This window comes from Rhinoraja longicauda, chromosome 44, assembly GCF_053455715.1.
Source record: "Rhinoraja longicauda isolate Sanriku21f chromosome 44, sRhiLon1.1, whole genome shotgun sequence".
In the NCBI taxonomy this organism is placed as follows: Eukaryota; Metazoa; Chordata; class Chondrichthyes; order Rajiformes; family Arhynchobatidae; genus Rhinoraja; species Rhinoraja longicauda.
The window spans coordinates 5,665,566-5,690,105 of NC_135996.1; the positions used below are offsets into that span (position 1 = coordinate 5,665,566).

Genomic DNA, 24,540 nt, shown 5'->3' on the forward strand with positions numbered 1-24,540 from the left:
CCTCCCTCCCTCCTCACCGCCCCTCCCTCCTCACCCTCCCTCCCTCAGCGCGGTGTGCTTTCGTGTTCCGTCTCAGGCATGGGAATGTAAACCACAGCGCTGTGAATCAGGGGTGACGGGGAGGAGCAGCCATTTACGGGCAGGGTGACTCTGGGCTGAGCTTACCGAAAGGCAGGGCAGGCCGCCTGTACACAGATGAATCAGCGGCAGTGGCTGGGGCTAGGCTGTGGACACATTGGGGCTGTGTCGCCACCTCATGGCCGCGGATGGTAAATCAGGGAGTGCTATTGAGGGCAGTGCAGCGTAGGTTCACCAGGTTAATTCCCGGGATATGGCGGGACAGTCGTAGGTTGAAAGACTGGAGCGACTGGGCTTGCGTTCACTGGGGAATTTAGATGGTAGACGTAAAATGCTGGAGTAACTCAGCGGGCCAGGCAGCATCGTTTTGGGTCGAGGCCCTTCTTCAGACTGATGTCAGGGGAGGGGGCGGGACAAGATAGGATGTAGTCGGAGACAGGAAGACTAGTGGGAGAACTGGGAAGGGGGAGGGGATAGAGAGAGGAAGCAGGAACTATCTGAATTTAGAGAAGTCAATGTTCGTACCGCTGGGGTGTAAGCTGCCCAAGCGAAATATGAGGTGCTGTTCCTCCAATTTGCGCTGGGCCTCACTCTGACATTGGAGGAGGCCCATGACAGAAAGGTCAGACTGGGAGTGGGAGGGGGAGTTGAAGTGCGGAGCCACCGGGAGATCAGGTTGCTTAAGGCGGACTGAGCGGAGGTGTTGAGGGAAACGATCGCCGAGCCTGCGCTTGGTCTCGCCGATGTAGAGAAGTTGACACCTGGAACAGCGGATGCAATAGATGAGGTTGGAGGAGGTGCAGGTGAACCTCTGTCTCACCTGGAAAGACTGTTTGGGTCCTTGGATGGAGTCGAGGGGGGAGGTAAAGGAACAGGTGTTGCATCTCCTGCGGTTGCAGGGGATTGAGAAGGATGAGAGGGGATCTTATTGTAACATATAAGATTATTAAGGGATTGGACACGCTAGAGGCAGGAAACATGTTCCCAATTTTTACATTTGCCCAGCCAATTAACCTACAAACCTGTACGTCTTTGGAGTGTGGGAGGAAACCGAAGATCTCGGAGAAAACCCACGCAGGTCACGGGGAGAACGTACAAACTCCATACAGACGGCGCCCGTAGTCAGGATCGAACCCGAGTCTCCGGCGCTGCATTCGCTGTAAGGCAGCAACTCTACCGCTGCGCCACCGCACCGTGTTATAGACAATTGGTGCAGGAGGAGGCCGTTCAGCCCTTCGAGCCAGCACCACCATTCAACGTGATCATGGCTGATCATTCTCAATCACTACCCCGTTCCTGCCTTCTCCCCAAACCCCTGACTCCGCTATCCTTAAGAGCTCTATCTAACTCTCTCTTGAATGCATTCAGAGAATTGGCCTCCACTGCCTTTTGAGGCAGAGAATTCCACAGATTTACAACTCTCTGACTGAAAAAGTTCTTAGACTGTGTGTGGCCTCTGGTTCTGGACTCCCCCAACATTGGGAACATTTTTCCTGCCTCTAGCTTGTCCAGTCCGTTTATGATTGTACGCGCCTCTATAAGATCCCCCTCTCATCCTTCGAAATTCCAGTGAATACAAGCCCAGTCTTTCCAATCTTTCCCCATGTGGCAGTCCCGCCATCCCGGGGATTAACCTGGTGTCCTTTCCTTTAAACAATGAAACACTCTGGAACTGTTAAAGAGCAGTAATGTCTGCAGTCATAGAAACATAGAAAATAGGTGCAGGAGTAGGCCATCCGGCCCTTCGAACCTGCACCGCCATTCAATATGATCATGGCTGATCATCCAACTCAGTATCCCGTACCTGCCTTCTCTCCATACCCCCTGATCCCTTTAGCCACAAGGGCCACATCTAACTCCCTCTTAAATATAGCCAATGAACTGGCCTCAACTACCTACTGTGGCAGAGAATTCCACAGATTCACCACTCTCTGTGTGAAAAGAAACGTTCTCATCTCGGTCCTAAAAGACTTCCCCCTTATCCTTAAACTGTGACCCCTTGTTCTGGACTTCCCCAACATCGGGAACAATCTTCCTGCATCTAGCCTGTCCAACCCTTAAGAATTTTGTAAGTTTCTATAAGATCCCCCCTCGATCTTCTAAATTCCAGCGAGTACAAGCCGAGTCTATCCAGTCTTTCTTCATATGAAAGTCCTGCCATCCCAGGGATCAATCTGGTGATGTGGGGAACGGTGGGGGAAAGTCATGTGGGGAATGTGCTTCTTACCGGGTACTCTTCAGTTAATTCCTGAACGAGGAGAATATCACAACTCCTAGACACAAAGGAGAGCATAAATGAGTGCAAAGTTCACCAGGCGGGAGAAAAGGGGGGGGGGGCAAAGGGGAAGAGAGAGGGGAGAGAGGGTGGACAAGAGAGGAGGGGGAGAAGGGGAAGAGAGGGAAGGAGGAGAGGGGGAGGAGAGAGAAAAGGAGAGGAGGAGGAGAGAGGAGGGGAGAAGAAGAGAGAGAAGGGGAGAGGGGGAGCAGAGAGAAGGGGAGGAGAGAGATGGAGAGAAGAGAGAGAAGGGGAGGAGGAGGAGAGAGAAGGGGTTAGAGGAGGAGGAGAGAGGAGGGGAAGAGGGGGAGGAGAGAGAAGGAGAGAGAAGGGGAGGAGGTAGATGGAGAGAAGAGAGAGAAGAGGGAGGATAGAGAAGGAGGAGAGAGAAGGGGAGAGGGGGAGGAGAGAGGAGGGGAAGGGGAAGGGGGGGAGAGAGAAGGGGAGAAGAGGGAGGATAGAGAAGGAGGAGAGAAGGGGAGAGAGGGAGGAGAGAGGAGGGGAAGGGGTGAGAGAGAAGGGGGAGAAAGGGAAGGGGTGAGAGGGAGGATTGGAAGAATGGGAAAGGAGAGAAGGGGAGGAGAGAGAAGGGGATGATAAGGGGTGAGAGAGGCAGGGGGAAGGAGGGGGGAGGAGAGAGAAGGGGGTGAGAGAGCAGGGGGTGGGAGAGAATGGGGAGATAAGGGGGTGAGAGGGGAAGGGGGGAAGGAGGGAAGGGGGGAAGGAAGGAAGGAGGGAAGGAGGGAAGGGGGAAGGGGAGGAGTGTGAAGGAGGGAAGGGGATGAAGGATGCTCACCGGTGTGCCTTCGACGTCCGGCACAGGTCACAGATGAGCTGCTGGTCGGTGGCGCAGTAGACGGTGAGAGGCCTGTCGTGCTCGCGGCACTTCCTCGGCCACGCCACGCTGGGCTTGCGGGGCACGGGCTTGGCCTCCCGCAGCCGCTCCACCAGGTTGGCGGCCAGGAAGTTCTTGGTGAAGCTTTGATCTGGGAATACCTGTGGGGGCAAGAAAAACACAGAAACATAGGAAACTGGTGCAGGGGGAGGCCCTTCGGCCCTTCGAGCCAGCACCGCCACTCAACACGGTCGCGGCTGATCATCCACAATCAGTTCCCCCGTTCCTGCTTTCCCCTGATTCCGTTAGCCCCAGTGAATCGGCCTCCAGTGCCTGCCTTGTAAGGCGAGGTCACGAGGGTGTGAACGGGGTCACGTGTGTACGTAGAGGCTGGTCACGCGTGAAGGAGAGATGCGAATGTGCCACATTGGGGGCGGGGGGGGGGGGGTGGAGGTGTGAACGGGGTCACGTGTGCTCAGATGTGGGTCACGTGGGAGAGAGGTCACATGCGTGTCCCGAGGTGCGAATGGGGTCACGTGTGAGTGTGTCACGGCGGGAGCAGGAGGTGTGAAGTGGATCACACGGGTATCGAGGCACGCGGTGGCACTTGTGCGCTAAGAGGCGTGTCACGTGCGAACGAGAGGTGTGAATGGGGTCACGAATTGTGAACAAGGTCACGTGGGAGCCTGAGGTGCGAAGGTGTGAATGGGGTCACGTGTGGGGGTGGGGGGGCGAGGATCACAATGGGTCACATGTGAGGTGTGAATGTGTCCTTGTGCGAGGTGTGAATGGGTCATGTGTGAAGTGTGAATGGGGTCACGTGTGTGCTAAGGGGCGTGTCAAGTGCGAACGAGAGATGTGATTGGGGTCACGTGTGGGGGGCGAGGATCACAATGGGTCACGTGTGAGGTGTGAATGTGTCCTTGTGCGAGGTGTGAATGGGTCATGTGTGAAGTGTGAATGGGGTCACGTGTGTGCTAAGGGGCGTGTCAAGTGCGAACGAGAGGTGTGATTGGGGTCACGTGTGGGGGCGAGGATCACAATGGGTCACGTGTGAGGCGTAAATGGGGTCACGTGTGTGCTCAGAGGCATGTCACGTGCAAACGAGAGTGAATGGGTTCACGTGTGTGAGGTGTGAATGGGGTCATCTGTGAGGTGTGAATGCGTCCTCGTGTGAGGTGTGAATGGGGTCACGCGTGTGAGGTGGGAATGGGGTCACATGTGTGAGGTCTGAATGGGGTCACGTGTGTGCTAAGAGGCGTGTCACGTGCGAATGAGAGGTGTGAATGCGGTCACGTGTGGGGGACGAGGATCACAATGGGTCACGTGTGAGGTGTGAATGGGGTCACGTGTGTGAGGTCTGAATGGGGTCACGTGTGTGCTAAGAGGCATATCATGCGCGAACAAGAGGTGTGAATGTGGTCACGTGTGTAGGGGTGGGGCGAGGATCACAACGGGTCACGTGTGTGGGGTGGGGCGAGGATTACAACGGGACACGTGTGTGGGGCAAGGGCCACAGTGGGTCACGTGTGTGGGGGCGAGTGGCGAGGATCACGTGTGTGGGGGCGAGTGGCGAGGATCACAATGGGTCACGTGTGGAGGGGTGGGGCGAGGATCACAACGGGCCACGTGTGTGGGGCGAGGGCCACAGTGGGTCACGTGTGTGGGGGCGAGTGGCGAGGATCACAGTGGGTCACGTGTGTGGGGGCGAGTGGCGAGGATCACGACGGGTCACGTGTGTGGGGGCGAGTGGCGAGGATCACAATGGGTCACGTGTGGAGGGGTGCGGCGAGGATCACAGTGGGTCACGTGTGGGGGCGAGTGGCGAGGATCACAATAGGTCACGTGTGTGGGGGGGAGTGGCGAGGATCACAACGGGTCACGTGTGTAGGGGTGGGGCGATGGATCACAGTGGGTCACGTGCCGCGGGGTCTCACCTGACGACACTGCGGACACGAGTAATTGCCGCCCTCGGCCCCGTCGAGCTCCGGAGCCGCCGCTCCCTCCGCCTGCGCCAGGCGCCTCTGCCGCTCGCGACTCTCCCACACGCGGCCGATGCAGGCGCGGCAGAAGCTGTGTCCGCAGCCCAGGATGACGGGCTGGCGGAAGAGTTCGAGGCAGACGGAGCAGCTGAGCTCCCGCCGCAGGGAGCCGGCCGTCGTCGTGGTCGTGGTCGTCGTCTTCGTCGTCCCGCCGCCGCCATTATATTCCTCCACCTTCTCCCCGTCCCGCTCCCACTGCGCATGCTCGCCGCGCCCCTCGCTGCCCGCTCCGCGCATGCTCGCTGCGCCGCCGCCGGCGCAAGTAATAGACGACTAGTCTCTGACGCGGGCTGATGACGTCCGCGACGCGGCCGCCATCTTTGATCCTGGCCGCCCGCCCCCCTCTGTTGCCAACACAACCAAATGCCGCCACTTTTGATCCTGGCCGCCTCTGTTGATGCCAGGACTTAACCAAATGCCGCCATCTTTGATCCTGGTGATGCCCTTCGAGTCAGCACCGCCTTTCAATGTGATCATGGCTGATCATTCTCAATCAGTACCCCGTTCCTGCCTTCTCCCCAGTATGAAGAAGGGTCTCGACCCGAAACGTCACCCATTCCTTTTCTCCCGAGATGCTGCCCGACCCGCTGAGTTATTCCAGCATTTTGTGAATAAATCGATTTGTACCAGCATCTGCAATTATTTTCTTATTGTCCCCATACCCCCTGACTCCGCTATCCTTAAGAGCTCTATCCAGCTCTCTCTTGAATGCATTCGGAGAATTGGCCTCCACTGCCTTCTGAGGCAGAGAATTCCACAGATTCACAACTCTCTGACTGAAAAAGTTTTTCCTCATCTCAGTTCTAAATGGCCGACCCCTTATTCTTAAACTGTGGCCCCTTGTTCTGGACTCCCCCAACATTGGGAACATGTTTCCTGCCTCTAACGTGTCGAACCCCTTAATAATCTTATACGTTTCAATAAGATCCCCGCTCATCCTTCTAAATTCCAGTGTATACAAACCTAGTCGCTCCAGTCCTTCTCTCCAGAGATGCTGCTTGTCCCGCTGAGTTACTCCAGCACTTTGTATCTACTGTGACTTGTCTTTGATTGCATTAAGCACTTTGGAGGATTTTTTGCTTTGCATTCGTAGTGTGGTTATTAATTTATCGAATTCGTCTTTAATTATATTATCTATATTTATCCTGTTTGCGAGGTGCAAGAAATAAAAATATAAATGTCACCATGGTCAATTATTCCAAAGTCAGAATTGTGTCTTTCAGGGGCCACATGGGAGGGGGACGCGGTCCCTTTAAGACGTCGCGGTTGCCACGGCGACGTGGTTGCCCCGACAACTGGACGCCGCTTCCGTAAACAAAGGGCGCTCCGCCCCCTCTGCAGCCGCCTTAAAGGGACCGCGCACCTCCCCATCGTGAAGGCTGATCACTGATTTCATACTCTCTCTCTTTCTGTCTCTCCCTCTCACATCTAAACTGGGCCAAGATGTGCACAAAGCCGAAGGGGCGAGCGCAGCAATGGCAGGAGAACATGAAGGTACGAACATGTGGGGAGAGGGAGGGAGTTTCACAGCACAGCACACATTATTTAAGGAGGTGCAGGGAAAAAAAACTGCAGATGCTGGTTTAAATGGAAGGTAGACACACAATGCTGGAGTAACTCAGCGGGTCAGGCAGCATCTCAGGAGAGAAGGAATGGGTGACGTTTCGGGTCAGTCTGAAGAAGGGTCTCGACCCGAAACGTCACCCATTCCTTCTCTCCTGAGATGCTGCCTGTCCCCGCTGAGTTACTCCAGCATTTTGTGTCTAGCTTCGGTTCAAACCAGCATCTGCAGTTCCTTCCTACACATTTCCCCCACTCCCCTTGTGTGTGTGTATGTGTGGAGAGTCACAGAGTGATACAGCGTGGAAACAGACCCACCTTGTCCTCACCGGCCAACATGCCCCATCTACACTAGTCCAACCTGCCTGCGTTTGTCGCATATCCCTCCAAACCTGTCCTTTCCATGTACCCGTCCAAATGTATCTTAAATGTTGTGATAAACGAAACAAAATCACAAACGACATTCTCCTCTCCTCCGACGCTGGCAACCTCAACATCCTCATCCTACTTGACCTCAGCGCCGCCTTTGACACCATAAATCACTCCATTCTCCTCACCCGACTTGAAACCTCCCTTAACATCACCGGCACAGCCCTATCCTGGTTCAAATCTTACCTCTCTGACAGACACCAGTTCATCTCCATTAACAACTGTAAATCCCCCACCGCTCAACCTCCCCCAAGGTGTCCCCCAAGGCTCAGTCCTTGGCCCCCTCCTCTTCATCCTCTACCTGTTCCCCCTTGGTCAATTAATCCGCCGTCATGGTCTCAACTTCCACTGCTTCGCCGATGATATCCAGCTCCTCATCTCCACCAAGTCAATCTCCTCCACCACACACTCTACACTGACAAACTGCATTACTGAAATAAAATCTTGGCTTCAATCAAACTTCCTCAAACTCAATTGCAACAAATCTGAAATCATTATCATTGGTCCAAAAATGCTCACCAAATCCACCCAAAACTTCATCCTCAACATTGATGGTCTCCCAGTATCCACCTCACCTCACATCCGGAATCTTGGAATCATCCTTGATCAAACCCTCTCCTTCGACAAACACATCAAACACATCACAAAGACAGCCTTCTTCCACCTCAAAAACATTGCCCGTCTCCGTCCATCCCTCTCCTCCACAGCTGCAGAAACCCTCATCCACGCCTTCATCACCTCCCGTCTGGATTACTGCAACAGCCTCCTCTACGGCGCACCCTCAAAAATCATCAATAAACTTCAATACATTCAAAACTCCCCTGCCCGTCTACTCACACACACCTCGATCCGTGACCATATCACCCCCGTCCTTTATAAACTCCACTGGCTCCCCATCCCCCAGAGAATCCAGTACAAAATCCTCCTCATAACCTACAAAGCCCTCCATAACCTGGCCCCATCCTACCTGACCGACCTCCTCCACAGGCACACTCCCACCTGCACCCTCCGCTCTGCCGCTGCCAATCTCCTATCCCCCCACATCCGGACTAAACTCAGATCCTGGGGGGACAGGGCTTTCTCCATCGCTGCTCCCACCCTATGGAACTCACTACCCCAAACCGTTAGAGACTCCCCCACACTCACCACATTCAAAACATCGCTGAAGTCTCACCTATTCAGTACTGCCTTCAACCACTGAAGGTCACCTCACCTTCTGTCTCCTTTCTCTGTTCATTTATTTATTTACTTATTTATCTATTTATTCATTTCCCCTATGTTCTCAAAATTTCTGTAAAGCGTCTTTGAGTATATGAAAAGCGCTATATAAATGTAATGTATTATTATTATTATTATAATCCCAGCCTCAACTACCTCCTCTGTCAGCTTGTTCCATAAACCCACCACCCCCTGTGTGAAAAGGCTGCCCCTCTGGTTCCTATTCAATCTTTCCCCCCCCCTCACCTATGCCCTCTGGTCCTCGATTCCCCTACTCTGGGCAAGAGACTCTGTGCATCTACCCGATCTATTCCTCTCATGATTTTATACACCTCTAAGATCGCCCCTCATCCTCTTACGCTCCAAGGAATAGAGCCCCAGGCTGCCCCAACCTCCCCCTGTAGCTCAGGCCCCTCGAGTCCTGGCAACATCCTCGTGTGGCCTCACAGTTCCACACACGCACTACCCTCTGTGTGAAGAAGTTTAGTTGTGTTTAGAGATACAACGCGGAAACTGGCCCTTCGGCCCACCGGGTCCGCGCCGACCAGCGATCCCCGCAGACCAGCGATCCCAGCACACTAACACCATCCTACACACACACACGCACACACACTAGGGACAATTTACACGAATACCAACCTGCACGACTTTGGAGTGCGGGTTGGAATGCATTCAAGAGAGAACTAGATAGAGCCCTTAAGGATAGCGGAGTCAGGGGGTATGGGGAGAAGGCAGGAACGGGGTACTGATGGAGAATGATCAGCCATGATCACATTGAATGGCAGTGCAGGCTCGAAGGGCCGAATGGCCTATTCCTGCGCCTATTGTCTATTGAGACCGAAGATCTTGGAGAAAACCCACGTAGGTCACGGGGGGGAGAACGTACAAACTCCGCGCGGACAGCGCCCGCAGTCGGGATGGGACCCGGGTCTCTGGCGCTGTGAGGCAGCAGCTCTACCCGCTGCGCCACCGTGGTAGCCTCTCAGTTTCGGGAAACACACGACGGTGAAACATAGAAACATAGGTGCAGGAGTAGGCCATTCGGCCCTTCGAGCCTGTACGCACCGCCATTCAATATGATCATGGCTGATCATCCAACTCAGTATCCCGTACCTGCCTTCTCTCCATACCCCCTGATCCCTTTAGCCACAAGGGCCACATCTAACTCCCTCTTAAATATAGCCAATGAACTGGCCTCAACTACCCTCTGTGGCAGAGAATTCCACAGATTCACCACTCTGTGTGAAACAAAACGTTCTCATCTCGGTCCTAAAAGACTTCCCCCTTATCCTTAAACTGTGTGACCCCTTGTTCTGGACTTCCCCAACATCGGGAACAATCTTCCTGCATCTAGCCTGTCCAACCCCTTAAGAATTTTATAAGTTTCTATAAGATCCCCCCTCAATCTTCTAAATTCCAGCGAGTACAAGCCGAGTCTATCCAGTCTTTCTTCATATGAAAGTCCTGCCATCCCAGGGATCAATCTGGTGAACCTTCTCAGTACTCCCTCTATGGCAAGAATGTCTTTCCTCAGATTACGAGACCAAAACTGTACACAATACTCCACCAATGCCCTGTACAACTGCAGCAGAACCACCCTGCTCCTATACTCAAATCCCCTCGCTATGAATGCCAACATACCATTCGCTTTCTTCACTGCCTGCTGCACCTGCATGCCTACTTTCAATGACTGGTGTACCACGACACCCAGGTCTCGTTGCATCTCCCCTTCTCCTAATCGGCCACCATTCAGGTAATAGTCTGCTTTCCTGTTCTTGCCGCCAAAGTGGATAACCTCACATTTATCCACATTATACTGCATCTGCCATGCATCTGCCCACTCACCTAACCTATCCAAGTCACGTTGCAGCCTCCTAGCATCCTCCTCACAGCTAACACTGCCCCCCAGCTTCGTGTCATCCGCAAACTTGGAGATGTTGCATTCAATTCCCTCGTCCAAATCATTAATATATATTGTAAATAGCTGGGGTCCCAACACTCTCGGAACGCGGCGAAGTGGCCCAGTCCCGCTATCGGTAAACTGTTCTGTTTCTCCCCCTTCCAGAGGCACGACGAGATAGAAGCGATGAAAGCGAATCTCGCCAGGTACCGTACAAGAACCGGCAGGGGACGTGGAGTGGAGAGCGGGGGGAGGAACGGGCAGGTTGTTGGTTGAAACCGGGGACCAAAACCTGGTTCTGGACTCCCCCAACATTGGAAACATGTTTCCTGCCTCTAACGTGTCATATCATATCATATATATACAGCGCGGAAACAGGCCTTTTCGGCCCACCAAGTCCGTGCCGCCCAGCGATCCCCGTACATTAACACTATCCTACACCCACTAGGGACAATTTTTTTATTTTTTTACCCAGCCAATTAACCTACAAACCTGTACGTCTTTGGAGTGTGGGAGGAAACCGAAGATCTCGGAGAAAACCCACGCAGGTCACGGGGAGAACGTACAAACTCCTTACAGTGCAGCACCCGTAGTCAGGATCGAACCTGAGTCTCCGGCGCTGCATTCGCTGTAAAGCAGCAACTCTACCGCTGCGCTACCGTGCCGCCCAACCCCTTAATAATCTTATACGTTTCGATAAGATCCCCTCTCATCCTTCTAAATTCCAGTGTATACAAGCCTAGTCGCTCCAGTCTTTCAACATACGACAGTCCCGCCATTCCGGGAATTAACCTACGCTGCACGCCCTCAATAGCAAGAATATCCTTCCTCAAATTTGGGGACCAAAACTGCACACAGTACTCCAGGTGCGGTCTCACTAGGGCCCTGTACAACTGCAGAAGGACCTCTTTGCTCCTATACTCAACTCCTCTTGTTATGAAGGCCAACATTCCATTGGCTTTCTTCACTGCCTGCTGTACCTGCATGCTTCCTTTCAGTGACTGATGCACTAAGACACCCAAATCTCGTTGTAAGGACACCCAGATCTCGCATGCAACAAAAGCTTTTCACTGTACCTCGGTACACATGACAGTAATAAAAAACCAAACTAAACTAAATCTGCAGTTCCGTGTCCTATGGTGCGGAAACACTGGCAGGAAACAGATGGGCTTGTATACACTGGAATTTAGAAGGATGAGAGGGGATCTTATCGAAACATATAAGATTATTAAGGGGATGGACACGTTAGAGGCAGGAAACATGTTCCCAATGTTGGGGGAGTCCAGAACAAGGGGCCACACAGTTTAAGAATAAGGGGTAGGCCATTTAGAACGGAGATGAGGAAAAACCTTTTCAGTCAGAGAGTTGTGAATCTGTGGAATTCTCTGCCTCAGAGGGCAGTGGAGGCCAGTTCTCTGAATGCATTCAAGAGAGAGCTAGATAGAGCTCTTAAGGATAGCGGAGTCAGGGGGTATGGGGAGAAGGCAGGTACGGGGTACTGATTGAGAATGATCAGCCATGATCAATAGACAATAGGTGCAGGAGGAGGCCATTCAGCCCTTCGAGCCAGCACCGCCATTCAATGCGATCATGGCTGATCACTCTCAATCAGTACCCCGTTCCTGCCTTCTCCCCATACCCCCTCACTCCGCCATCCTTAAGAGCTCTATCCAGCTCTCTCTTGAAAGCATCCAACGAACTGGCCTCCACTGCCTTCTGAGGCAGAGAATTCCACACCTGAATGGTGGTGCTGGCTCGAAGGGCCGAATGGCCTCCTCCTGCACCTATTGTCTATTGTCGATCCAATCAAAGGAAAGACTAGACATGATTACTATCAAACCGTCCTCAGTGTACAGATACGGGACAAAGGGCACAACATTTAAGTGAAAAATAAAGTCCAATTAAAGATAGTTCAAAGGTCTCCAGTGAGGTTGATGGGACCGCTCTCTAGCTGGTGAGAGGACGGTTCAGTTGCCTGATAACAGCCGGGAAGAAACTGCCCCTGAATCTGGAGGTGTGCGTTTTCACACTTCTGTACCTCTTGCCCCGATGGCAGAGGGGGGGAAGAGGGAGCGGCCGAGGGGGGGGGGGGGGAGAGACTGGTCCTTGATTAATGCTGCTGGCCTTGCCTATTTCCACGCTGTTATCACTCTGGGTTGCCCATCTGCCTCCTGAGGCGTTTTGTCTGCGTGTCTGCGTGACTCTGTGAATCTATTTTGGGCCGTCGACAGCAGGAAGGACGCGTGAGACAAAGGCCTTTTGGCAAACAGGAAGATCTGGTGGGCTGGGGGCCAGCTGCTGTCTGACCCGCTGAGTGTAGTTCAGTTTAGAGACACAGCGCGGAAACAGGCCCTTCGGCCCACCGAGTGTGATCCCCCCCCCCGCACATTAACACCATCCTGCACACACTGGGGACAATTTTACATTTCCACCAAGCCAATTAACCTACAAACCTTAAGAGCTAGATAGAGCTCTTAAGGATAGCGGAGTCAGGGGAGAAGGCAGGAACGGGGTACTGATTGAGAATGATCAGCCATGATCACATTGATTGGCGGTGCTGGCTCGAAGGGCCGAATGGCCTCCTCCTGCACCTATTGTCTATTTATTGAGAACATACAAAATTCTTAAAGGATTGGACACGCTAGAGGCAGGAAAAATGTTCCCCATGTTGGGGGAGTCCAGATCCAGGGGCCACACACAGCTTAAGAATAAGGGGTCGGCCATTTTAAGACTGAGATGAGGAAAAACCTTTTCGGTTGTGAACCTGTGGGATTCTCTGCCGCAGAAGGCAGTGGAGGCCGATTCACTGGATGTTTTCACGAGAGAGTTAGACTTAGCTCTTTGGGGCTAACGGAATCAAGGGATGTGGGGAGAGGGCAGGAATGGGGGAACTGATTGTGGATGATCAGCCGTGATCACGTTGAATGGCCGGTGCTGGCTGGAAGGGCCGAATGGATGGCCTTACTCCTGCACCTATGTCTCTCCGTGTCCTACCTTTGGCAGCTGGAGGAAGGTGTTGAACACGAACCTTAACCTGAAGGCGATGGAGGCTACCAACACGTCAAAGATCGCAGAGCAGCAGCTGAGAGCCATTGACCGGGAGGTGAAGGTGGCACGACGGGCCATTCTGCTGGTGAGTGTGACCCCCGTATCTCTCAGAGGTTGCAGGGTGTTGTGGACGCAGTCCAGACCACCACACAGGCCGACCTCCTTTCCATTGACTCCATCTGCACCTCACGCTGCCTCGGCGAAGCCTGTCTGTACGGAGTTTGCACGTTCTCCCCGTGACCTGCGTGGGTTTTCTCCGAGAACTTCGGTTTCCTCCCACACTCCAAAGACGTGGGGATTTGCAGGTTAATTGGCTCGGTGTAAGTGTAAAATTGCCCCTTGTGTACGTAGGATAGTAGCTCCTCTTCGAGCCTGTACGCACCGCCATTCAATATGATTATGGCTGATCATCCAGCTCAGTATCCCGTACCTGCCTTCTCTCCATACCCCCTGATCCCTTTAGCCACAAGGGCCACATCTAACTCCCTCTTAAATATAGCCAATGAACTGGCCTCAACTACCTTCTGTGGCAGAGAATTCCACAGACTCACCACTCTCTGTGTGAAGAAATGTTTTCTCATCTCGGTCCTAAAAGACTTCCCCCTTATCCTTAAACTGTGACCCCTTGTTCTGGACTTCCCCAACATCGGGAACAATCTTCCCACATCTAGCCTCTCCAACCCCTTAAGAATTTTGTATGTTTCAATAAGATCCCCCTCAGTCTTCTAAATTCCAGCGAGTATAAGCCTAGTCTATTCAGTCTTTCTTCATATGAAAGTCCTGCCATCCCAGGGATCAATCTGGTGAACCTTCTCTGTACTCCCTCTAAGGCTAGAATGTCTTTCCTCAGATTAGGAGACCAAAACTGTACACAATACTCCAGGTGCGGTTTCACCAAGGTTGCAGCAGAACCTCCCTGCTCCTATACTCAAATCCTCTTGCTATGAATGCTAACATTCTTGCAGTCTTGGTCTCCTCATGTGAGGAAGGACATCCTTGTAATTGAGGCAGTGCAGCGTAGGTTCACGAGATCAATCCCCTGGGATGGCAGGACTTTCATATGAAGAAAGACTGGATAGACTCGGCTTGTACTCGCTGGAAGTTAGAAGACTGAGTGGGGATCTTATTGAAACATATAAAATTCTTAAGGGGTTGGAGAGGCTAGATGCGGGAAGATTGTTCCCTATGTTGGGGAAGTCCAGAACAAGGGGTCACAGCTTAAGGATAAGGGGGAAGTCTTTTAGGACCGAGATGAGAAAACATTTCTTCACACAGAGAGTGGTGAGTCTGTGGAATTCTCTGCCACAGAAGGTAGTTGAGGCCAGTTCATTGACTATATTTAAGAGGGAGTTAGATGTGGCCCTTGTGGCTAAAGGGATCAGGGGGTATGGAGAGAAGGCAGGTACGGGATCCTGAGTTGGATGATCAGCCATGATCATATTGAATGGCGGTGCAGGCTCGAAGGGCCAAATGGCCTACTCCTGCACCTATTTTCTATGTTTCTATGTCCCTCTCTTTCCCCTCCCCTTCCCAGTTCTCCCACTAGTCTTCCTGTCTCCACCTACATCCTTTCTTTGTCCCCCCCCCCGCCCCTGACATCAGTCTGAAGAAGGGTCTCGACCCGAAACGTCACCCATTCCTTCTCTCCAAGATGCTGCCTGACCCGCTGAGTTACTCCAGCAGCTTGTGATACCTAGGGTGGCGTTAATGTGTGGGGATCGCTGGTCGGCGCGGACTCGGTGGGCCGAAGGGCCTGTTTCCGCGCTGTACCTGTAAACGCAACAAAACCAAATTAAAGATAGAATGTGTAGGAAGGAACTACTGGTTTAAACCAAAGACAGACACAAAAAAGCTGGAGTAACTCAGCGGGTCAGGCAGCATCTCTGGAGAGAAGGAATGGGTGACGTTTCGTGGTCGAGACCCTTCTTCAGACTGAGAGTCGGGGGAGAGGGAAACGAGAGGTGTAGACGGTGATGTGGAGAGAGATAGAACAAATGAACGAAAGATGTGCAAAAAAGTAACGATGATAAAGGAAAAAGGCCGTTGTTGGATGTGGGCTCGGTGAAAACAGCAGTTGTACAGGGCCCTGGTGAGACCACATCTGGAGTATTGTGTACATAGACATAGAAACATAGAAAATAGGTGCAGGAGTAGGCCATTCGGCCATTCAATATGATCATGGCTGATCATCCAGCTCAGTAGACTGTACCTGCCTTCTCTCCATACCCCCTGATCCCTTTAGCCACAAGGGCCACAATCTAACTCCCTCTTAAGTATAGCCAATGAATTGGCCTCAACTACCTTCTGTGGCAGAGAATTCCACAGACTCACCACTCTCTGTGTGAAGAAATGTTTTCTCATCTCGGTCCTAAAAGACTTCCCCCTTATCCTTAAGCTGTGACCCCTGGTTCTGGACTTCCCCAACATCGGGAACAATCTTCCTGCATCTAGCCTCTCCAACCCCTTAAGAATTTTATATGTTTCAATAAGATCCCCCCTCAGTCTTCTAAATTCCAGCGAGTACAAGCCGAGTCTATCCAGTCTTTCTTCATATGAAAGTCCTGCCATCCCAGGGATCAATCTGGTGAATCTTCTCTGTACTCCCTCTAAGGCAAGAATGTCAGATCATATTACAAACTTCACGATAAGTTAGGGTCATTTTCTTGACTACAGTTTAATAACTGCGAAAAAATTAATACTTAAATTTGGGGAAGAACAGTAACCCCCACAATCAAAATGTGGATTATACGGACCTTGCATTTGGAGAAAATAAGGTTTGTCTTAATTGACAAACAAGATCTATTTTTTAAAATTTGGTCCCCATTTATTGAATTTTTAAAAAAGTAAATGGGTTTGACACAAAACTAAAATTTAAAACTAAAGTTAAAACTTGAGTTTAGGGTTGGATGTACAACTATACTCATTAACTCCAGGATCTATCCCCCATAACCTTTATATTTATAATTCTCTTTCTTCCTTGCTAATAAAAATACAAATAAAATATTTAAAAAAAACAAAACTATCTTCTGGTATCTTCCAATAGACAATAGACAATAGGTGCAGGAGGAGGCCATTCGGCCATTCGAGCCAGCACTGCCATTCAATGTGATCATGGCTGATCATTCTCAATCAGTACCCCGTTCCTGCCTTCTCCCCATACCCCCTGACTCCGCTATCCATAAGAGCTCTATCCAGCTCTCTCTTGAATGCATCCAGAGAATCGGCCTCCACTGCCTTCTGAGGCAGAGAATTCCACAGATTCACAACTCTCTGACTGAAAAAGTTTTTCCTCATCTCAGTTCTAAATGGCCGACCCCTTATTCTTAAACTGTGTGTGGCCCCTGGTTCTGGACTCCCCCAACATTGGGAACATGTTTCCTGCCTCTAACGTGTCCAACCCCTTAATAATCTTATACGTTTCGATAAGATCCCCTCTCATCCTTCTAAATTCCAGTGTATACAAGCCTAGTCGCTCCAGTCTTTCAACATATGATATTCCCGCCATTCCGGGAATTAACCTGGTGAACCTACGCTGCACGCCCTCAATAGCCTAGTCGCCGGCAGTCGCCTTAAAATCGCCTAAGTGGGACAGGCCCTTTAGATAGAACTCTTAAAGATAGCGGAGTCAGGGGGTACGGGGAGAGGGCAGGAACGGGTTACTGATTGTGGACGATCAGCCATGATCACGGTGAATGGCAGTGCTGGCTCGAAGGGCCGAATGGCCTTCTCCTGCATCTATGTTTCTCACAGGGGGGAGGGGGGATGGGGCTCCCCTTGTCCTACCTTTGGCAGCTGGAGGAAGTTGTTGAGCAGGAACCTTAGCCTGAAGTCTATTGTCTACGTTGGGCCCAAACCTCTCCTACATTGGTGCAGCACCCTCTCCTCCCCCCCTCCCCCACTCCATCCCCCTCAACCTCCCTCCCCTTCCCCTCCCCCAAACTCCACCCCCCTCCCCTTCCTCAAACTCCACCCCCCTCCCCTTCCCCTCCCCAAACTCCATCCCCCTCAACCCCCCCCTTATCCCCCCTCTCTCCCTCCCTCCTCCCCTCCCCCTCCCCAAACTCCATCCCCCTCAACCCCCCCCCTTATCCCCCCTCTCTCCCTCCCTCCTCCCCTCCCCCTCCTCCAACTCCATCCCCTCAACCCCCCTTGTCCCCCCTCCCTCCCTAGGAGATAGATTTAAGATCCCCTCTCATCCTTCTAAATTCCAGTGTATACAAGCCTAGTCGCTCCATGTCTTTCAACATACGACAGTCCCGCCATTCCGGGAATTAACCTGGTGAACCTACGCTGCACCCTCCCCCCCCCACTCCCCCCTCCCACCTCCCCCCCCTCCCTCCATACCCCTCAACCCCCCCTTATCCACCCTCCCTCCCCACTCTCTCCCTCCCCCCCCCCTCCCCCTCACTCCATACTCAACCCCCCCTTATCCCCCTCCCTCCGTAGAAGATAGATTTAAACTTTAAAATGTGAATAGCCTTAAAACTATAACACCGATTTCAATGAAACTTCTTCCATTGGCACCAAAGGGGGCGACGGTGAGTAAGTTGGGCCTAAAATTGCCGCGCTATCGTGTCGTTCAGGAACAAACAAACTCTACATACTAGAGTTTTAGTGTGTAGAAGATAGAACCCTCGCAGGTCACAGGGAGAACGTGCGTGCGAACTCCGTACAGACAAGCGCCCGCGGTCGGGGTGGAACCAGGGTTCACGGTGAGGCAGCGAATCTACCGCCGCGCCAACATGGCCGTATGTTACGGTAGGGGGTAGCGTGGTCATCTTCCCCTCTAACTCTCTCTCTCTCACACGCAGATGCGGCAAGCGGCCCTGAAGGAGTTACTTCAGGCCGAGAACAAGCAGTACGTGGGGGAGCTGCAGCTGATCGGGAAGACCTTCTACAAGGAGCGACTCTGAGCGCAAGGGTCCCTGTTTAACGTTGACCCCTGCTCCCCCCCATGACCCCCAGGATCACGGACTCGCGCCGGAGAACCAGCGCTCCACTCACCTGCAGGAGCTTCAATAAACCTATTACTTTTCACCCCGTGGTTTATAATGGGTTTAAATTATACCCGAACAAGACCTGTTAGAAACATAGAAAATAGGTGCAGGAGTAGGCCATTCGGCCCTTCGAGCCTGTACGCACCGCCATTCAATATGATCATGGCTGATCATCCAACTCAGTATCCTGTACCTGCCTTCTCTCCATACCCCCTGATCCCTTTAGCCACAAGGGCCACATCTAACTCCCTCTTAAATATAGCCAATGAACTGGCCTCAACTACCTTCTGTGGCAGAGAATTCCACAGATTCATCACTCTCTGTGTGAAGACAAAAACTCGGTCCTAAAAGACTTCCCCCTTATCCTTAAACTGTGTGACCCCTTGTTCTGGACTTCCCCAACATCGGGAACAATCTTCCCGCATCTTGCCTGTCCAACCCCTTAAGAATTTTGTAAGTTTCTATAAGATCCCCCCTCAGTCTTCTAAATTCCAGCGAGTACAAGCCGAGTCTATCCAGTCTTTCTTCATATGAAAGTCCTGCCATCCCAGGGATCAATCTGGTGAACCTTCTCTGCCCAAAACTCTCCTGCATTGGTGAAGCACCCTCTCCTCTTCTCCCCCACCCCCCACTCCCCCTTCCCCCTCCCCCCTCCCTCCGGCACTGCATTCGCTGTAAGGCAGCAACTCTACCGGAGTGGCGGGACTGTCGTGCGTTGAAAGACTGGAGCGACTAGGCTTGTACACACTGGAATTTAGAAGGACGAGAGGGGATCTTATCGAAACGTATAAGATTATTAAGGGGTTGGACACGCTAGAGGCAGGAAACATGTCCCCAATGTTGGGGGAGTCCAGAACAAGGGGCCACACAGTTTAAGAATAAGGGGTCGGCCATTTAGAACTGAGATGAGGAAAAACCTTTTCAATCAGAGAGTTGTGAATCTGTGGAATTCTCTGCCTCAGAAGGCAGTGGAGGCCAATTCTCCGAATGCATTCAAGAGAGAGCTAGATAGAGCTCTTAATGATAGCGGAGTCGGGGGATATGGGGAGAAGGCAGGAACGGGGTACTGATTGTGGATGATCAGCCGTGATCACGGTGATTGGCGGCACTTGCTCGAAGGGCCGAATGGCCTCCTCCTGCACCTGTTGTGTATTGTCTACCTCTGCTCCACCGTGCCAAAGATTTACTTGGAGTTAAGAGAAATCAATATTCATTGTAAACTGAATAAAATATTTATTTGGTCAAAATACCCCCATACATACTTAGCAACACCACCCGAAAAAAAAGTACAAAGACACAAAAGTTGGACAACATTCACCAGTTGAAAGACAAACAGATTAGAGTTCCTTTGGTAATAATTGCTGATAGTGCAATCGTGTATCATTGTTAGGGTTGCCAACTGTCCCTTATTAGCCGGGACATCCCGTATTTTGGGCTAAATTGGTTTGTCCCCCCTTGTCCCCTATTAGGCCCGGAGGGCGCTGTAGGCCCGGACACTAGGCCCGGATGCTGTAGGCCCGGACACTCTAGGCTCGGATGCTGTCGGCCCTGATGCTGTAGGCCTGAACAGTGTAGGCCGGGATTCTGTAGGCCCGGATGCTGTAGGCCCGGACAGTGTATGCCCAGACAGTGTAGGCCCGGACAGTGTAGGCCAGGGGCCACCTAACACAGGTTGCATAGCAACCCACCTCCCGGCCCCGGGCAGCCGCCATTGGGGGAGCGGGAGCTCGTGGCCGCTGGCTGGCTGAGGTCACGTGGGGCGCGGGGCGGTGACGTCACCTTGTCCCTTATTTGAGAGTGAGGGAGTTGGCAACCCTAACCATCGTGTGTGGTCGTCTTTCACTTGCTGCTGCTCACAGCTTTTTCGCATGTCCACTTTTGGACATCGTAAAGAACTTTACTGTCAGTTTATTGTCACGTGTACCGAGCGAGGTACAGCGAAAAGCTTCTTGTCGCGTGCTGACCAGTCAGCGGAAAGACAACACACGATTACAATCCAGCCGTCCACAGTGTACAGACACACCGATTAGCCAAAACATTATGCCCGCCTGCCTAATCTGCTGTTGGTCCTCCGTGTGCAGCCCCATACGCAGCAGGGTGCGATGCACTGTGTATTGTGACACATTCCTCCCGTCACCGCCATTAACATTTTCCGTGACTTTTGTGCCACAGTCGACTTTCTGTCGGCTCGGACCTGCCTTCGTTGCCCTCGCGCATCGATGAGCCTTGGGCGCCCAACACCCTGCTTGTCGCCGGTTTGTGGGTTTTGCCCTCCTCGGACCACTGTCGGTCGGTCAGTACTCACCACTGCTGACCGGGAGCACCCCACAAGCCTTGCCGTTTCAGAGATGCTCTGACCCAGTCGTCTGGCCAGAACAATTTGGCCCTTGTCAAAGTCGCTCAGGTCTTTACTCCTGCCCATTTCTCCTGCATCAACTTCAAGAACTGACTGTTCACTTGCTGCCTAATATATCCCACCCCTTGACAGGTGCCATTGTAACAAGACAATCAATGTTATTCACTTCGCCTGTCAGTGGTCATAATGTTTTGGCTGATCGGTGTAGGTGATAAAGGAATAACATTTAATGCAAGGTAAAGCCAGGTCATGACCCTGAGTTACTATCTACCTCGTTGGTGACCCTCGGACTATCTTTGATCGGACTTACCGGCTTTACCATGCACTAAACGTTATTCCCTTCTCACCGTTCCTTGCCACAGACGGCTGTGGAGGCCACAAGTCAGTGGGTATTTTTAAGGCAGAGATAGATAGATTCTTGATTAGTGCGGGTGTCAGGGGTTGTGGGGAGAAGGCAGGAGAATGGGGTTAGGAGGGAGAGATAGATCAGCCGTGATTGAATGGCGGAATAGACTCGATGGGCCGAATGGCCTAATTCTGCTCCTATCACTCGTGATCGTGCATCTGTACAGTGTGGATTGTAATCACGTATTGTTCTACTGCTGGCTAGAACAGGCCACAAAAGCTTTTTGCTGTACCTCGGTACTAGGGTTGCCAACTGTCCCGTATTAGCCGGGACATCCCGTATTGTGGGCTAAACTGTATGCCCGCACGCTGTAGGCCCGGACACTGTAGGCCCGGGGGCTACTGCCTATAGGCCCGGACAGTGTAGGCCCGGACACTGTAGGCCCGGACACTCTAGGCTCGGACACTGTAGGCCCAGACAGTGCAGGCCCAGAGGCCCGGCCGCCGCCGGATGGAGGTTGCCTGGCCCGGGCGGTCGCCATTGGCAGAGCGGGAGGTCCTTATTTGGGAGCGAGGAAGTTGGCAACCCCTACTCGGTACACGTGACGACAGACTAAACCGAAACGATGACACCCCCCCTTGGGGAGGTTTTCCATGAACCTCTCTACTAGCCCCCTCTGAATGTCTTTCCACATCCAGGGACCCCTACAGGCCCAACCAGCCATCATTCAAGTGCGGGACTGCTTGCCCGAAAAAAATTTGATTCAAATAAAACACACAAGTGATATAAAAATTCCCTTTCAAAGCTTTCTATAAAGACGAGTGCTGACTTGCTCAGACTGTAGTGATTCTATTTCTAAAAACCTGGAACCAAATACGGGTGACAGGTTTAATCAGTGGAAATGGAGTACCTTTGTGGTATTGGTCCGAACTCCCTGCCTGTAATGAATGTGTACTAATGGTTCTTCGAGCTGGGTGGGAAGGAACTGCGGATGCTGGTTTGAACTGAAGGTAGACACAAAAAGCTGGAGTAACTCAGCATCTCTGGAGAGAAGGGACGGTGTAGGCCGGGTGGTGTAGGCCTGGACGGTGTAGGCCCGGACGGTGTAGGCCCGGACGGTGTAGGCCCGGACGGTGTAGGCCCGGACGCTGTAGGCCCGGACGCTGTAGGCCCGGACACTGTAGGTCCGGACAGTGTAGGCCCGGACACTGCCGGCCCGGACAGTGTAGGCCCAGAGGCCCAGGCGCCGCCTAATGGAGGTTGCCTAGCAACCTATCCCTTCTCTCCAGAGATGCTGCCTGTCCCCCGCTGGATTACTCCAGCTTTTTGCGTCTGTACTTCGAGCTGGTCCTCGCGAGGGTGGAATCCTGCTTCCACATTGCCGAGACTTTACAAGAATAGAGGAGATTCTCAATAAAATATATTAATTTGTTTACAAGACCTGAGCTGCGAACGATTTAGCCGCTGGCTTTGACCACCCACGTATTACAGTGACATGATTGCTGGAGTAACTCAGCGGGCCAGGCAGCATCTCTGGAGAAGATGGACACAGATTGCTGGAGTAACTCAGCGGGTCAGGCAGCATCTTTGGAGAGGACAGACACAGAGTGTTGGAGTAACTCAGCGGGTCAGGCAGCATCTCTGGAGAAGATAGGCACAGATTGTTGGAGTAACTCAGCGGGTCAGGCAGCATCTCTGGAGAAGGTAGATACAAAGTGCTGGAGAAACTCAGCGGGTCAGGCAGCATCTCTGGAGAGAAGGAACGGGCGACGTTTCGGGTCGAGACCCTTCTTCGGACTGAGAGTCGGGGGGGGGTGGAGGGGAGGGGGACACAGAGATATGGAAGGGTGAGGTGTGAAAACGAGAGATCAAAGGGGACAGTGATCAAGGAAAAAGGTAGAATGGATCATTGCTCGCTGAGGGGAAGGAGTAAATCAGCGAAACTTAATCAGGATGACAGCGAAGCTAGGCGGAGAACTAGGGTGGGGGAGGGACGGAGAGAGAGGGGAAGCAAGGGTTACTTGAAGTTAGAGAAGTCAGTGTTCATACCGCTGGGGTGTGAGCTGCCCATGTTGGCCTTCATAACAAGAGGAGTTGAGTATAGGAGCAAAGAGGTCCTTCTGCAGTTGTACAGGGCCCTAGTGAGACCGCACCTAATAATAATAATAATAATAATAATAATATTCATTTATTGTCATTGCAACGAGTACAACGAAATTAAAAAATAGCCAATCCTGGAGTACTGTGTGCAGTTTTGGTCTCCAAATTTGAGGAAGGATATTCTTGCTATTGAGGGCGTGCAGCGTAGGTTTACTAGGTTAATTCCCGGAATGGCGGGACTGTCGTATGTTGAAAGACTGGAGCGACTAGGTTCGTATACACTGGAATTTAGAAGGATGAGAGGGGATCTTATCGAAACGTATAAGATTATTAAGGGGTTGGACACGTTAGAGGCAGGAAACATGTTCCCAATGTTGGGGGAGTCCAGAACCAGGGGCCACACACAGTCTAAGAATAAAGGGGAGGCCATTTAAAACTGAGGTGAGAAGAAACTTTTCCACCCAGAGAGTTGTGAATCTGTGGCATTCTCTGCCACAGAGGGCAGTGGAGGCCAATTCACTGGATGGATTTACAAGAGAGTTAGATAGAGCTCTAGGGGCTAGCGGAATCAAGGGATATGGGGAGAAGGCAGGCACGGGTTACTGATTGTGGATGATCACAATGTATGGCGGTGCTGGCTCGAAGGGCCGAATGGCCTCCTCCTGCACCTATTGTCTATATGTGGAGAAGGCAGGCACGGGTTACTGATTGTGGATGATCAGCCGCGATCACAATGATTGGCGGTGCTGGCTCAAAGGGCCGAATGGCCTCCTCTTGTACCTGTTTTCTATGAGGGGGGGCTTCGGGAACCAAGATATTTGGGACTTGATGGGATGGAAAGGTTGCAGACAGTCGGTTACTATCCCCAACCCAAAGCGTGACCCATCCACGTTCTCCAGAGACGCTGCCTGACCCGCTGAGTTTCAGTTTTAGTTCAGCTTAGAGATGCAGGGCGGGAAACTGGCTCTTCGGCCCGTCGAGTCCAAGCCGACCGGCGATCATCGAGCTGGGCAAAGTCTAAAAGTTAGATACAGGTGCCAGGTGTTCTGACCCGACCGATTTTGACCCGGGGGATGAAGGAGGTTTCTTATAAGATAAGAAAGGCAAGAGTCCATGGCTGGCCAGATTGGACAGGGGAAGAGGAAGGAAGAGAGAATACAGCCCAGAATCCCGTTTTGATTTCTGTGTAGTGTTTCTTGCACCTCGTTGTGTTAATGTTCCACCTCGTTGTGTTAATGTTCCACCTCTTTGTGACGCCCAGCGAGGTTTGGCAAAAAGGTTTCTTCAGTTGGCTGCGAGAAAGAAAATGGAACTCGTTTAGTTTAGATAGAGGGCGGTCACGGTGGCGCGGCGGTA

At 52.2% G+C, this 24,540-nt stretch overlaps 3 protein-coding genes across 6 annotated transcripts in view; 1 reads left to right on the forward strand and 2 right to left on the reverse strand.

The window, feature by feature from the left end:
* Positions 1 to 5,467, reverse strand: part of LOC144612347 (nuclear factor 7, ovary-like) — a 13,014-nt gene extending 7,547 nt beyond the window's left edge. The window contains exons 1-3 of the mRNA XM_078431922.1: positions 5,126 to 5,467; positions 3,150 to 3,349; positions 2,306 to 2,351 (exon numbers count right to left, since the gene is read on the reverse strand). Of these exons, the coding sequence (XP_078288048.1) occupies positions 2,306 to 2,351; positions 3,150 to 3,349; positions 5,126 to 5,467 (588 nt within the window). The remainder of the gene's footprint in view (positions 1 to 2,305; positions 2,352 to 3,149; positions 3,350 to 5,125) is intronic.
* LOC144612380 (uncharacterized) overlaps positions 1 to 18,701 on the forward strand; it is a 26,220-nt gene extending 7,519 nt beyond the window's left edge. For 3 of the 4 annotated variants that reach the window (XM_078431969.1, XM_078431970.1, XM_078431968.1), the window contains exons 2-5: positions 6,674 to 6,724; positions 10,503 to 10,543; positions 13,341 to 13,470; positions 18,197 to 18,701. In XM_078431969.1, coding sequence (XP_078288095.1) covers positions 6,674 to 6,724; positions 10,503 to 10,543; positions 13,341 to 13,470; positions 18,197 to 18,298 — 324 coding nt within the window. In that variant the 3' untranslated portion in view covers positions 18,299 to 18,701. Of the gene's footprint in view, positions 1 to 6,453; positions 6,725 to 10,502; positions 10,544 to 13,340; positions 13,471 to 18,196 lie in introns of all 4 variants that reach the window. The other variant, XM_078431967.1, reaches the window with a different exon arrangement.
* Positions 18,702 to 19,638: 937 nt separating this feature from the next.
* Positions 19,639 to 24,540, reverse strand: part of LOC144612382 (uncharacterized) — a 30,233-nt gene continuing 25,331 nt past the window's right edge. The window contains exon 5 of the mRNA XM_078431977.1: positions 19,639 to 24,476. The gene's annotated coding sequence lies outside the window, so the exon portion shown is untranslated. The remainder of the gene's footprint in view (positions 24,477 to 24,540) is intronic.